At 37.7% G+C, this 14294-nt stretch overlaps 1 protein-coding gene across 1 annotated transcript in view; it reads left to right on the top strand.

Moving 5' to 3' along the window:
- Positions 1-12567, top strand: part of LOC145675015 (uncharacterized) — a 39304-nt gene extending 26737 nt beyond the window's left edge. The window contains exons 2-3 of the mRNA XM_081745404.1: positions 10936-12247; positions 12389-12567. Coding sequence (XP_081601530.1) covers positions 10936-12089 — 1154 coding nt within the window. The 3' untranslated portion in view covers positions 12090-12247; positions 12389-12567. The remainder of the gene's footprint in view (positions 1-10935; positions 12248-12388) is intronic.
- The last annotated feature ends 1727 nt before the right edge of the window (positions 12568-14294 follow it).

Below are 14294 nucleotides of genomic sequence, written 5' to 3'. Positions count from 1 at the left end.
GTGGAAATAGTTCATCTCAGAAATTAAGGTACCATAAACCGGAACTGTCTTAACGGTTGCGACCAATTCCTTACGGATTGCTTTATTTCGTCAAGGCAGGTCGATTGGTATATAGGTGGCATATGCGTAGTCGCTACATATAGCCTATCCTCGGAAATTGCAATAGTCACCATGTGCCGAAAGTAACCAATTCCTATACTGACTTAATTCCTTTGTAAAGATGAGAAGATTGATATACAGATAGCTTGCGTGCAATCGGTGGAAATACTCTACCTCAGCAAGTAAGTTAGGTACCATGAACCGTAATTTGATGACTGAAGTGACTATCTTCGGTACTGACCTCTTTATTACCTTAAGACGAGTTTATTATTATATATCTAAGTTGCATGTGTGCAATCGCTGGAAATACCCCACCCCGGAAACTATGATTCTCATATGCTTGTAATATTTTAAAAATCTGTCTTCTGGTAGCTCCTTTCTTCTTTGTATGCCATTTATCATATATATTAATAATTAATCATCATTCTATATAAAGCATTGACTCGAATATTAACCCGTTTATTGTTTGTAAAGTTTGTTTCTTCATATCTGAAGAATATGTATTACGTTAACAAAAAGACATTGTTTTCGTGATCCAAAAGGGGACCTATTTGTGGCAACAACACGTTCTCAAGTGCACAAGAGGCAAGTGACCAACTTTCATGTGACACAGTTTCACAAATACTTCAATTAATATTCCTTGTATATACTTATGGAAGGTAAGAGGAAGCAGTTTTAACTACTTCTATTTTCCTCTGCTTTTACTGTCGCAAAATCAAAGAAGTTTCCTTCTCTGCTATGACAAAGAATATCATGCTAACGTTTCTCTATTAAATACATTGCGAAAAATTCTCAGGGATGGCGAATGTATTTTATATGTAGATTAAAAATATAGGCACGACTTCTTAACTGTATTGTGTATCACAATTATTGTTTTACATCATAAGGATATACATTCAAAAGTATTATTTTCTTGGCATAGTCCAAATATCTACGTGTGTCAAGTTAGACCAACCACCAATACTCAAACGACCGGAACATATCTCAGAATTTGGGGCCATTTATGGGCTAATTTGTTGCTCTAATCCCAAATTTTAGGCTCCTACTCTCTAGTGGGAAATCGGAATCAAAATGGGCGAGTCTAGCTTGATATCAAGCTAGAACTCTTCATATGGTCACAACAGTCCGATTGAAAAAATTCAAACGCCAGAATTATGGGCTATTTATGGGCTAATTAGTTGCTCTAATACCAATTTTTGGGCTCCTACTGTTTAGCGGGATATCGGAATCAAAATGGGCAAGTCTAGCTTGATATCAAGCTAAAAAAACACATATGGTTACAATGGTAGTAGTAAGGGCCTGACTATAGGAAACTTTTTGGCCCCTGGGTCCCTGCCTCAGGACCCATGGTCCCTGGCCGGGTCAATGACCTAGGGGTACCTAGGACCACCCCCTAAAATTTGGCAGGGGTACATAGGACCACCCCCCAGGACCCATGGTCCCTGGCCCGTGTCAATGACCTAGGGGTACTTAGGACCACCCCTCTACATTTTGGCATGGGTACATAGGACCACCCCTTAAATTTTGGAAATTGCCAAATCTAAAAATTGGGTGTGGTAGCCTAGGACCACAGTATGTACCTCTATCAGTATTGGGTGTCTATGTCGTTCCCTTTTATGGGTAAAAAATTGCCAAAAATTCAAATTTCGGGGTTTTTTGACCTAATTTATCCCCTTTGATGAGGTATTATTATCCTATATGGTTATATGTGCATATACAGGGATTCATTACCTTTCATAAAACATGGGTATATTAATGCACCCCTTTAAATTTTTGGGAGGTGTACCTTGGCCCACCCCTTCAATTTTGGAAATTGCCCAATTTCAACATTGGGTATTATAGTATAGAACCCTAGTATGTATTACTATAAATTTGGGTGGTCCACCTCGTTCCCTTTTAGGGGTACAAAATTGCCAAAATTTTAGTACAACCACATGTTTTTTTTTTTTGGTTCATTTTTATTCCCTTGGATGAGGTCCTATTACCTTATATGGGTGTATACAAGTGTTTATTTCCTATTGTAAGACATAGGTACATTTGTGCACCCCGGCAGGAGTGCCTTGGCCCACCCCTTCAATTTTTGGAAATTGCCCAATTTAAACATTTTGGTACAATAGTATAGAACCCTAGTATGTATTACTATAAATTTGGGTGGACCACTTCGTTTCCTTTTAGGGGTACAAAATTGCCAAAATTTTAGTACAACCACATGTTTGGTTTTTGGCTCATTTTATTCCCTTGGATGGGGTCCCTTATATGGGTGTATACAGGTGTTTATTTCCTATTGTAAGACATAGGTACATTTGTGCACCCCGGCAGGAGTGCCTTGGCCCACCCCTTAAATTTTGGAAATTGCCCAATTTAAACATTTGGTATAATAGTATAGAACCCTAATATAGATCACTATAAATTTCGGTGGTCTATCTCGTTCCCTTTTAGGGGTATAAAATTGCCAAAATATAAACGTAAGCAATACGTTGTACCACGTGCTTGGTTTTGACCTAATTTATTTCCTTGGATGAGATCCTATTACCTTATATGGTTATATGGCCATGTATAGGAGTCCATTCCCTATTATGAAACATAAGTACATATGTGCACCCCGGGAATGGTACCTTGGCCCGCCCCTTAAGTTTTAGAAATTGCCAAATTTAAACATTTGGTATCATAGTACTGAACCCTAATATATATTACTACAAAATTTGGGTGGTCCACCTCGTTCCCTTTTAGGGTGCATTTTGTTCCGCTTTAGGAGTGAACCTTGCAATCGTCCCGAGTTTGATTCTTGGAAATGTTGAATTTAACGTCCCCGCGAAAACGGTGATAGACCGAAACATGAACTTACTTGACTGAGGATTGAAGCAGTGACCTCATACAGTAGAGACAATCGCTGAGCCATCGTACACGTGTGTTGATTACTATGCAATGGTCCCGAGTTTGATTCTTGGTGCTAGTTTCAGGAAATGTTAACGTCCCACTTGAAACGATGATGAGAAATGAGAAAACATCATAAACTTACTTGCTTGCGGATTGAAGCAGAGATCTCACATATTTGAGCCACTATGGCCCATTGAGAAGTTCAGTTTTTTGATTACTATGTCATGGTCCCGAGTTCGATTTTTTTTTGTGTGTGTGTGTTAGTTTAAGAAATGTTGAGTTTAACGTCCCCTTGAAACGATGATGAAAAATGATAGGAGGAAACATGAACTTACTTCGTTGTGGATTGAAGCGCTGAGCCGTCGTACTCCATTCAGTGCGAACAGTTTCGCGTATGAAAAGAAGACGAGCAGATTATGTTACATTACACATTTCAGTGCGAGCAGTTTTGTTTCATATAGAAAGATAGAAGATCTGCGTTGTCATCTTTTTACTTCGTGTGCAACTTTGACCTTGAAGAAAACCTTGTTGACTCAGTGCTAGCATTGACGTATACACACAATCTTATTGTTCTAGGTTTATGTACAAATTCTAGGTTTATGTACAAATTCTAGGTTTATGTACAAATTCTAGGTTTATGTTTCATATAGAAAGATAGAAGATCTGCGTTGTCATCTTTTTACTTCGTGTGCAACTTTGACCTTGAAGAAAACCTTGTTGACTCAGTGCTAGCATTGACGTATACACACAATCTTATTGTTTAGTTGGCTGTATTTAGAGATGAATCAGACATGTAAGGTTGCTGGTTCGAATCTAGTTGTGTTCGCTGTAACTCAGGGTCTGAGCGATACTTACCGAAATTTTTCCAGTGTTGCCAACACTATCAGAATGAATCGATTCATTTAGTCGGAGCAGTTTCGTGACGAAAACGGAATTTTGTTTTGCACACAAAAATTTTTTCTGAAACAGAATTTTGTTTGTACATAAAAATTTTTTTTCTGAAACAGAATTTTGTTTGTACATAAAAATTTTCTGAAACAGTTTTTGTTTTGTACACACAAAAAAATTTTCTGAAACAGAATTTTGTTTTCGTACACAAAAAATTTTTCTGAAAACATTTTTTTTTTCGTACACAAAAATTTTCTGAATCAGTTTTTTTTTTTCGTACACAAAAAATTTTCTGAAACAAAAATTTAGTTTGATTTTTTTTCGCAAAACATTGATTTATTTTATCGGTAAACTGATTCAGAAAAAAGAAATTGAAATCGCAGTACAGGAAAAAGAATTTGATTTTAGGATGTGAAATAAAAACACAGAATCATGTTTTTGTACATTTATTTTTAGCATGTGAAATAGAATACAGAATTTCTTTTTTCTTCAAAGGAAGACGTGTCCGTGACGGGTACAAATTCTGTAAAGAGAAAGTAAAACATATGAATATACATGGTAATATTTATTTTGTTTCCTGTGAAAGAAGAAAAACAGATTATTAACATCGAACTAACTGATCAAGAGAGAGTGAGGTGAGAAAAGAAACGCAAATGTGACGTACCTGAATTCCTTTTTTTTTCTCCACGGGTTTCTGCAAGGTGATGTCATCTGAGTTTTTGTCTTCGCTGTGGCCTTGTTGAAGCATGTCCCGTGTTGCGTTGATTCTTTGCCCCGTCTTTGGGAGGTGATGTTGGTGGGATTAGGGGAAAATATGGCTGTTATTCTGTTCTGGCTTTTTTATACCCATAGGGCAATGTCTCGTATGTGTCTGGTATTAATCGGCGTTTTTTATAGTTGAAACTGTACTTCTTTTCTTCAGGTTTTGTGACAAGATGATGATCGTGGGTTCTGTAAATTTTGTGCGGCGTGCTAATGGAGATTTTTTCACTCGATTGATTTATGATCATTTGCTCCAGACTATTGAAATTTAACTTTTGACTTGCAGTATAATTGAGTGTGAATCCACGAATTTTGCATACATAACTGGTTGATTTCGTGTCGGGGTTGTAGATTTCCAAGGCGTACTGTTTTGGGCCACCAGACACGAATTTTTTAATGTATGCTTTTGGTCCAATTGATTCAAGTTCATTTGACATTGAACCAAGAAATACTTCTGGTTCTATTGTGGGCTGTGATGGTCGCTGCGTGAATATCACTGAATCTGTATCGAAATATAATACTCTTTCTTGCAGAAGTTCTAAATATTTGTAGAGTTCCAGACGAGCTTGACACGTTGTAAATGCTCCAAGGACAACATTAGCATTGTGATTTTGTACTGGAACATCATCTTCATACTGCCAATAAAGGTATAACATCGAATCGTTAACAGGTAAAATTTGGTTGACTTTTATGTCTGGAGCAGTTAATTTTTGATACAGTTCTTTGGGGTCGTTAATGATGGTCGTTTGGCTGAAATTGTCTCTTATAGCGAGTCGTCCCCAGAAGGCATTCAAACAGAGCTTTGCAAGACTACGACGTGCTGAATTTGTCATTATATTTGCTGCATCTAAAGTTATGCCTTCCCGTTGTTGTACCACTTGGATATACTGCTGCTTTTCTTCTTCGGTGACGCAATTGGCAGGCCAACCAGAAGCTTCCAGCTTAGATTTCAAAAATGTATTAATGTATTCGCTGAATAATCCGCCAGTCTTGGTTTCTGGATCATATACGGTGATGTCGTAATCCCAAATTTCGTAAATTTCAATGACTTGATACCCAAGTTCAATGGCTTTTTGAATTTCATAGGACACCCATGTTCCTGTTAGACTTCGTTCACTGTCCGAATGTGTACATTCAGAATCTTGATTTAATGCTGTGGCACAGGCAGCACAAAGTGGAAACAACAACTTCTTATTTGAGCGAAATGGCAGCACTGGATGAAACACATTTCTGCTAGGCAAAATCTTCAACTTGACCAATCCGTTGACATCTTGGATGTCGGGCATTTCTGGATCTCCCTCTAGATATATTCGTGGGTGCCCTATTGGATACCGTCCACATTTATTCACATAAGGATACAGGGAAACGATATCCAAGAATTTTATTTCTTCGCCTTCATTTTCATTTGCGACGTGATACAATTTAATGGCATTAACACGGCCACCATAGAAGCTGTCTCTTGGATTTAATGGTGTCTTATTAGTATAAGGATGTGTGCTTAAAGAAGAGGCCAATGCTGGATTGGATTTTAACACTTGACGAAATTCACATTCCCACATTTCATGTACTTTATATCCCATGGATCGTAATAATTTCATTTTACGCTGTGTTCTCTCGTAGCGATAGTTCATTGTTTCTTCTCATAAATGGGTTGATCACGGCCTGTAGGGACACATAGAGTACAGCCGTGGAATCTGCACCCTTCAAATTCATACACGTGTTCCTCTTTAGTGTCGGGATCTTTGTAGTAACCGTCCAGATGAAAACCAGCAACATAAACTTCTTTTCCTCTCGCAGCATGTTGAATTGAATGACCCTCTTTTTCTTCCATGTAGGCAAGCCACTGCAAAGCAATCCGTGACTGATTGTTTCTGTGACGATATCCACGTGCAGGGAGAATGCTAATAGTATTAGGTTTTAAGAAATTTCGTCGAAATACTAAATTGCACGCACTCGCCAAAGTGATAGCCTCCAGGAAAGGATTAACGTGAGTTTCTTGTTCAAAAGTGGTCATGAAAGATATACAAGCCATTCGAAGTACGTTGACGTCCTGGACACAATAGTTTACCAATTCTTCTTGGAAAATAAACGTATCGTTCTGGTGTTCGTTGTACCATGTCATGAATTTTTCTCGTTCATCCACTTTCATTTCATCTGCACCATAATAATGGATGTCCGGTAATTTTCCCACATACGTTTGATTTGCAGCAGTATTAAAAAAGTGTGGAAAATATCCTTTGGTCGCTGGTAAATGAAATGCCTTGGATAATTTACTTAAAGCCATTGGCATGAAATTTAAGGAGTCAATAAATGATAAGTGATTCACTTTCATGCTTAAAATTTTTGCTCCGTTCAAGATCAAAGTAGGTTTCAATTCATGTTCTTCCACTAAAGATTTAAGAATAAAATGACCATCATATCCCTTACAGTTATGTGCCAAAGATACAATAAGTTTGATGTTGGGTCGTGGTTGACGTAAATACGCAAGAAAGGCATTGATCGGATCATCTTGAAAAATATGTTCTCGCTGTCCACAAACTTCACACGGATGATGTATATCCTCATCTTGAACACAGTTGTAACATACTTGTTGGGCCACCAGTAAATTGGGCTTATGAATGAACGTGTCTTCATCGAAGAAAGTATCCTGTGTGGCTTCGATATCATAGAAGACAATCATAGCTTTCTTGGCATGTAACACTGATGGAACTCCAGGTTTTAATTGAGTCGTATCAGGCTTCATGTAGCATTGGTGGGTAGACGTAACGTGTTTATGGCACACATTACAAAAATAATCAGTACAATCATGTTTTCTTTCCCCTGTACGGACAAACGAATAAATGCGTAGACATTTGGCACACTGTTTCACCATCTTGCATATTGGTTGGCCCTTATGATATGGTACAGTCAGATGATTTGTATAACATGTTTCACCATAAAATTCACGATTGCATTCTGGACACTGCTTCTCCGTATTGGTCTTACTGCATGGCGGTTTCTGCAAACATTTTTCACACATGGCCGAACAGTTCTTAACGTGTCTATTAAGATGATCATATTTTTTGTGGCATGCAGCACAGTAATAGTTGGTAGAAAAAACGGCCGTTAATGACGTGATGATGTCATAATGAGAATTGATGCACATTAAATTGATTGGAATCTTGTCTTCGCCACCAGGCCCTTCATACAGAATATCTTCTCCGGAAAAACTGGTGTATACGGTAAGTTTATAATCGGTTAAGTAGCGTTGCAATTTTCGTAATTCTTCCACAGATCCCCCATGGTCTAAATTCACTGATGATCTGGACAAAAGTTCATGTACGTCAGGGAGAACGACACACTTGCTCTGTTTGCGATATTGATCGTAAACTTTTTTATTTGTATCCTTATATTTCTTTAGGCCAATAGCAATCACAATTGCATACGCTAAACATTTCTTGTCGGTGTTTTTTACACGTAAAATGCCTTTCTTGCACTTTAATAATTCGTCGTTTGATAAAAGACCTCGACGCACCAATCCAAATCCACGGGGCACATCCACATGATGAAAATGGACAATGAACGGTTCGTTCATGAGAAAACTATCGTTACTTTGAAGGATGCGATCAAAGGAAGCCCATAAAGTCTCCAGTGTCAAATTACTTGCATGCCGGAAAGATAAATAAAATGGCTTGTTCTTCTCATCGTGGGATAAAATCGATAATCCAACCATCGATGATTCGTCGACGTTTTCCAATAAGTAATCCAACATCTGTTGAAAGGAGGCCTGAACCCACTCCACAATATCGGTGCCACTGGTCGGAGCATTAATTTGAATTTCCAGCATTCGTCCTTCAAGATTAAAACGCCGATAATGTCTATTGATTTCTCGCAAGACAGTAAAGCCAGAAGTAGCCATATTCAAATAGGGAAGAAAGGTAAGGTAAGCAAAAAAGGAATAGGCAAAGAAAACAAATATCTAAAACGAGAGAGAAAAAAAAGCACGAATTAAAATTGAATTCAGAGATCACTACATTATCAAAATGACTACACGATTAATCCTAAAAGAATGATCATATCTCAAATAGTTTTACTGTTAAAATTTTTATTGTCGTCATACTGGAAATCAAACCCGGACCAACATCAACATGTAAATGACCTAAGTTTCTGTAGTGATAAAAAAGAATGAATGAAATTGTTTTTCTAACTGTGCTGAAAGAATCATTGTAGTAAGCATTTTTTCCTCTGACACTGAACTTTAAAACATATGACGAACATGAAACGAAAACAAAATCTCATGCGCTTGCTTTTCTCGAGCTAAGGCAAGAAAGACTCGAATTCGTTTCTCGGCGGGAGATCAGATCCCACATTAAACTGCAAGTCCACGTCTCACGTTGTAGGGAACAAATTCGTGCGTAGTTTCTTTGTTTACTTTCAGAAACTGAGCTAAGTGGTTAGCGTTACGCAACTCTGGCCCGGGTTCAACACCCAGTATGCGCTCAAATTCAACATTAAGCTGTATTCCTAGCACCCCACTACTGAAGGGACGCTAAACCAAAATCAACAATTTTCTCGCGCCTACTTCTAATGTGCGGGATCCCCGGTCAAGTAAGTGAGGGTTATTCTTCCATTTGCTAAATATTTCATGTTAAAATAAAAACAGTGATAACAATGTTATCCTTATGCAAAAGCACTCCATTGATATTAAGAAAACGCGGTTGATACTTACCTCAAATTCAAGGAACGGAGTAAAGTCACGCTGACACAAGAGGTACACCTACGTTCATTCAAGATCTTCGTGGAAGTAGAACTTCAAAAATGAAATTAAGAATTTTATTTAGGTCTGAAACGGTTCAACTATAAAGTGACAACACTATCAGCCAATCAGAAACGAGGAAAATGAATCAATGACATCACGGAGAACCAATGAAAACACAGCTTTCATCATGTATCATGAGCCGAAACGTGATGTAAGAAGCAATCTGATTGGTTGTGACATTATTCACGTTTTTTCTCCTTACACATCAATCGTTACGACATCTAGTATCGCAATTTTGATAATGACATCATACCGTTGACTCGTTAGTTTCTTACGACATTCAAATTACCACATCTAAAATGTGATTCATTTTTCTTAAACTTGATTGAAAAATGTAACACTCATCGATATGTTACGAAACTGTCTTTGACATAAATGTAAAGTTGAGCTTTAAAAGTCCGTCAGCTGAGAAAAAAATGCTGATATAGTATAAGCAGATTCTGCAATTTCACAATAACAAGCTTCTATGCGTAACAACGAGCAGAAATGTGTAGTAATGTAACATAATCTGTTCATGTTCTTTTTTCATACGCAAAAATTGCTTGCACTGAAGTTGGCATGGTGCCTCAGCGTTTTTTTCTGATGTGTGAGGTCTCTGCTTCAATCCGCAAGCAAGTAAGTTTATGATGTTTTCTCATTTCTCATCATCGTTTCAAGTGGGACGATAACATTTCCTGAAAAACGTACTTCGAATGGCTTGTATATCTTTCATGACCACTTTTGAACAAGAAACTCACGTTAATCCTTTCCTGGAGGCTATCACTTTGGCGAGTGCGTGCAATTTAGTATTTCGACGAAATTTCTTAAAACCTAATACTATTAGCATTCTCCCTGCACGTGGATATCGTCACAGAAACAATCAGTCACGGATTGCTTTGCAGTGGCTTGCCTACATGGAAGAAAAAGAGGGTCATTCAATTCAACATGCTGCGAGAGGAAAAGAAGTTTATGTTGCTGGTTTTCATCTGGACGGTTACTACAAAGATCCCGACACTAAAGAGGAACACGTGTATGAATTTGAAGGGTGCAGATTCCACGGCTGTACTCTATGTGTCCCTACAGGCCGTGATCAACCCATTTATGAGAAGAAACAATGAACTATCGCTACGAGAGAACACAGCGTAAAATGAAATTATTACGATCCATGGGATATAAAGTACATGAAATGTGGGAATGTGAATTTCGTCAAGTGTTAAAATCCAATCCAGCATTGGCCTCTTCTTTAAGCACACATCCTTATACTAATAAGACACCATTAAATCCAAGAGACAGCTTCTATGGTGGCCGTGTTAATGCCATTAAATTGTATCACGTCGCAAATGAAAATGAAGGCGAAGAAATAAAATTCTTGGATATCGTTTCCCTGTATCCTTATGTGAATAAATGTGGACGGTATCCAATAGGGCACCCACGAATATATCTAGAGGGAGATCCAGAAATGCCCGACATCCAAGATGTCAACGGATTGGTCAAGTTGAAGATTTTGCCTAGCAGAAATGTGTTTCATCCAGTGCTGCCATTTCGCTCAAATAAGAAGTTGTTGTTTCCACTTTGTGCTGCCTGTGCCACAGCATTAAATCAAGATTCTGAATGTACACATTCGGACAGTGAACGAAGTCTAACAGGAACATGGGTGTCCTATGAAATTCAAAAAGCCATTGAACTTGGGTATCAAGTCATTGAAATTTACGAAATTTGGGATTACGACATCACCGTATATGATCCAGAAACCAAGACTGGCGGATTATTCAGCGAATACATTAATACATTTTTGAAATCTAAGCTGGAAGCTTCTGGTTGGCCTGCCAATTGCGTCACCGAAGAAGAAAAGCAGCAGTATATCCAAGTGGTACAACAACGGGAAGGCATAACTTTAGATGCAGCAAATATAATGACAAATTCAGCACGTCGTAGTCTTGCAAAGCTCTGTTTGAATGCCTTCTGGGGACGACTCGCTATAAGAGACAATTTCAGCCAAACGACCATCATTAACGACCCCAAAGAACTGTATCAAAAATTAACTGCTCCAGACATAAAAGTCAACCAAATTTTACCTGTTAACGATTCGATGTTATACCTTTATTGGCAGTATGAAGATGATGTTCCAGTACAAAATCACAATGCTAATGTTGTCCTTGGAGCATTTACAACGTGTCAAGCTCGTCTGGAACTCTACAAATATTTAGAACTTCTGCAAGAAAGAGTATTATATTTCGATACAGATTCAGTGATATTCACGCAGCGACCATCACAGCCCACAATAGAACCAGAAGTATTTCTTGGTTCAATGTCAAATGAACTTGAATCAATTGGACCAAAAGCATACATTAAAAAATTCGTGTCTGGTGGCCCAAAACAGTACGCCTTGGAAATCTACAACCCCGACACGAAATCAACCAGTTATGTATGCAAAATTCGTGGATTCACACTCAATTATACTGCAAGTCAAAAGTTAAATTTCAATAGTCTGGAGCAAATGATCATAAATCAATCGAGTGAAAAAATCTCCATTAGCACGCCGCACAAAATTTACAGAACCCACGATCATCATCTTGTCACAAAACCTGAAGAAAAGAAGTACAGTTTCAACTATAAAAAACGCCGATTAATACCAGACACATACGAGACATTGCCCTATGGGTATAAAAAAGCCAGAACAGAATAACAGCCATATTTTCCCCTAATCCCACCAACATCACCTCCCAAAGACGGGGCAAAGAATCAACGCAACACGGGACATGCTTCAACAAGGCCACAGCGAAGACAAAAACTCAGATGACATCACCTTGCAGAAACCCGTGGAGAAAAAAAAAAGGAATTCAGGTACGTCACATTTGCGTTTCTTTTCTCACGTCACTCTCTCTTGATCAGTTAGTTCGATGTTAATAATCTGTTTTTCTTCTTTCACAGGAAACAAAATAAATATTACCATGTATATTCATATGTTTTATTTTCTCTTTACAGAATTTGTACCCGTCACGGACACGTCTTCCTTTGAAGAAAAAAGAAATTCTGTATTCTATTTCACATGCTAAAAATAAATGTACAAAAACATGATTCTGTGTTTTTATTTCACATCCTAAAATCAAATTCTTTTTCCTGTACTGCGATTTCAATTTCTTTTTTCTGAATCAGTTTACCGATAAAATAAATCAATGTTTTGCGAAAAAAAAATCAAACTAAATTTTTGTTTCAGAAAATTTTTTGTGTACGAAAAAAAAACTGATTCAGAAAATTTTTGTGTACGAAAAAAAAATGTTTTCAGAAAAAATTTTTGTGTACGAAAACAAAATTCTGTTTCAGAAAATTTTTTTGTGTGTACAAAACAAAAACTGTTTCAGAAAATTTTTATGTACAAACAAAATTCTGTTTCAGAAAAAAAATTTTTATGTACAAACAAAATTCTGTTTCAGAAAAAATTTTTGTGTGCAAAACAAAATTCCGTTTTCGTCACGAAACTGCTCCGACTAAATGAATCGATTCATTCTGATAGTGTTGGCAACACTGGAAAAATTTCGGTAAGTATCGCTCAGACCCTGAGTTACAGCGAACACAACTAGATTCGAACCAGCAACCTTACATGTCTGATTCATCTCTAAATACAGCCAACTAAACAATAAGATTGTGTGTATACGTCAATGCTAGCACTGAGTCAACAAGGTTTTCTTCAAGGTCAAAGTTGCACACGAAGTAAAAAGATGACAACGCAGATCTTCTATCTTTCTATATGAAACATAAACCTAGTGTAAACTGCTCGCACTGAAATGTGTAATGTAACATAATCTGCTCGTCTTCTTTTCATACGCGAAACTGTTCGCACTGAATGGAGTACGACGGCTCAGCGCTTCAATCCACAACGAAGTAAGTTCATGTTTCCTCCTATCATTTTTCATCATCGTTTCAAGGGGACGTTAAACTCAACATTTCTTAAACTAACACACACACACACACAAAAAATCGAACTCGGGACCATGACATAGTAATCAAAAAACTGAACTTCTCAATGGGCCATAGTGGCTCAAATATGTGAGATCTCTGCTTCAATCCGCAAGCAAGTAAGTTTATGATGTTTTCTCATTTCTCATCATCGTTTCAAGTGGGACGTTAACATTTCCTGAAACTAGCACCAAGAATCAAACTCGGGACCATTGCATAGTAATCAACACACGTGTACGATGGCTCAGCGATTGTCTCTACTGTATGAGGTCACTGCTTCAATCCTCAGTCAAGTAAGTTCATGTTTCGGTCTATCACCGTTTTCGCGGGGACGTTAAATTCAACATTTCCAAGAATCAAACTCGGGACGATTGCAAGGTTCACTCCTAAAGCGGAACAAAATGCACCCTAAAAGGGAACGAGGTGGACCACCCAAATTTTGTAGTAATATATATTAGGGTTCAGTACTATGATACCAAATGTTTAAATTTGGCAATTTCTAAAACTTAAGGGGCGGGCCAAGGTACCATTCCCGGGGTGCACATATGTACTTATGTTTCATAATAGGAAATGGACTCCTATACATGGCCATATAACCATATAAGGTAATAGGATCTCATCCAAGGAAATAAATTAGGTCAAAACCAAACACGTGGTACAACGTATTGCTTACGTTTATATTTTGGCAATTTTATACCCCTAAAAGGGAACGAGATAGACCACCGAAATTTATAGTGATCTATATTAGGGTTCTATACTATTATACCAAATGTTTAAATTGGGCAATTTCCAAAATTGAAGGGGTGGGCCAAGGCACTCCTGCCGGGGCGCACAAATGTACCTATGTCTTACAATAGGAAATAAACACCTGTATACACCCATATAAGGGACCTCATCCAAGGGAATAAAATGAGCCAAAAACCAAACATGTGGT

Source organism: Thermobia domestica, chromosome 1 (genome assembly GCF_964235325.1).
Source record: "Thermobia domestica chromosome 1, izTheDome1.hap1.1, whole genome shotgun sequence".
NCBI lineage: Eukaryota > Metazoa > Arthropoda > Insecta > Zygentoma > Lepismatidae > Thermobia > Thermobia domestica.
The sequence above is the reverse complement of the archived record's forward strand: the minus strand, read 5'-3'. Positions and strand labels throughout refer to the sequence as shown.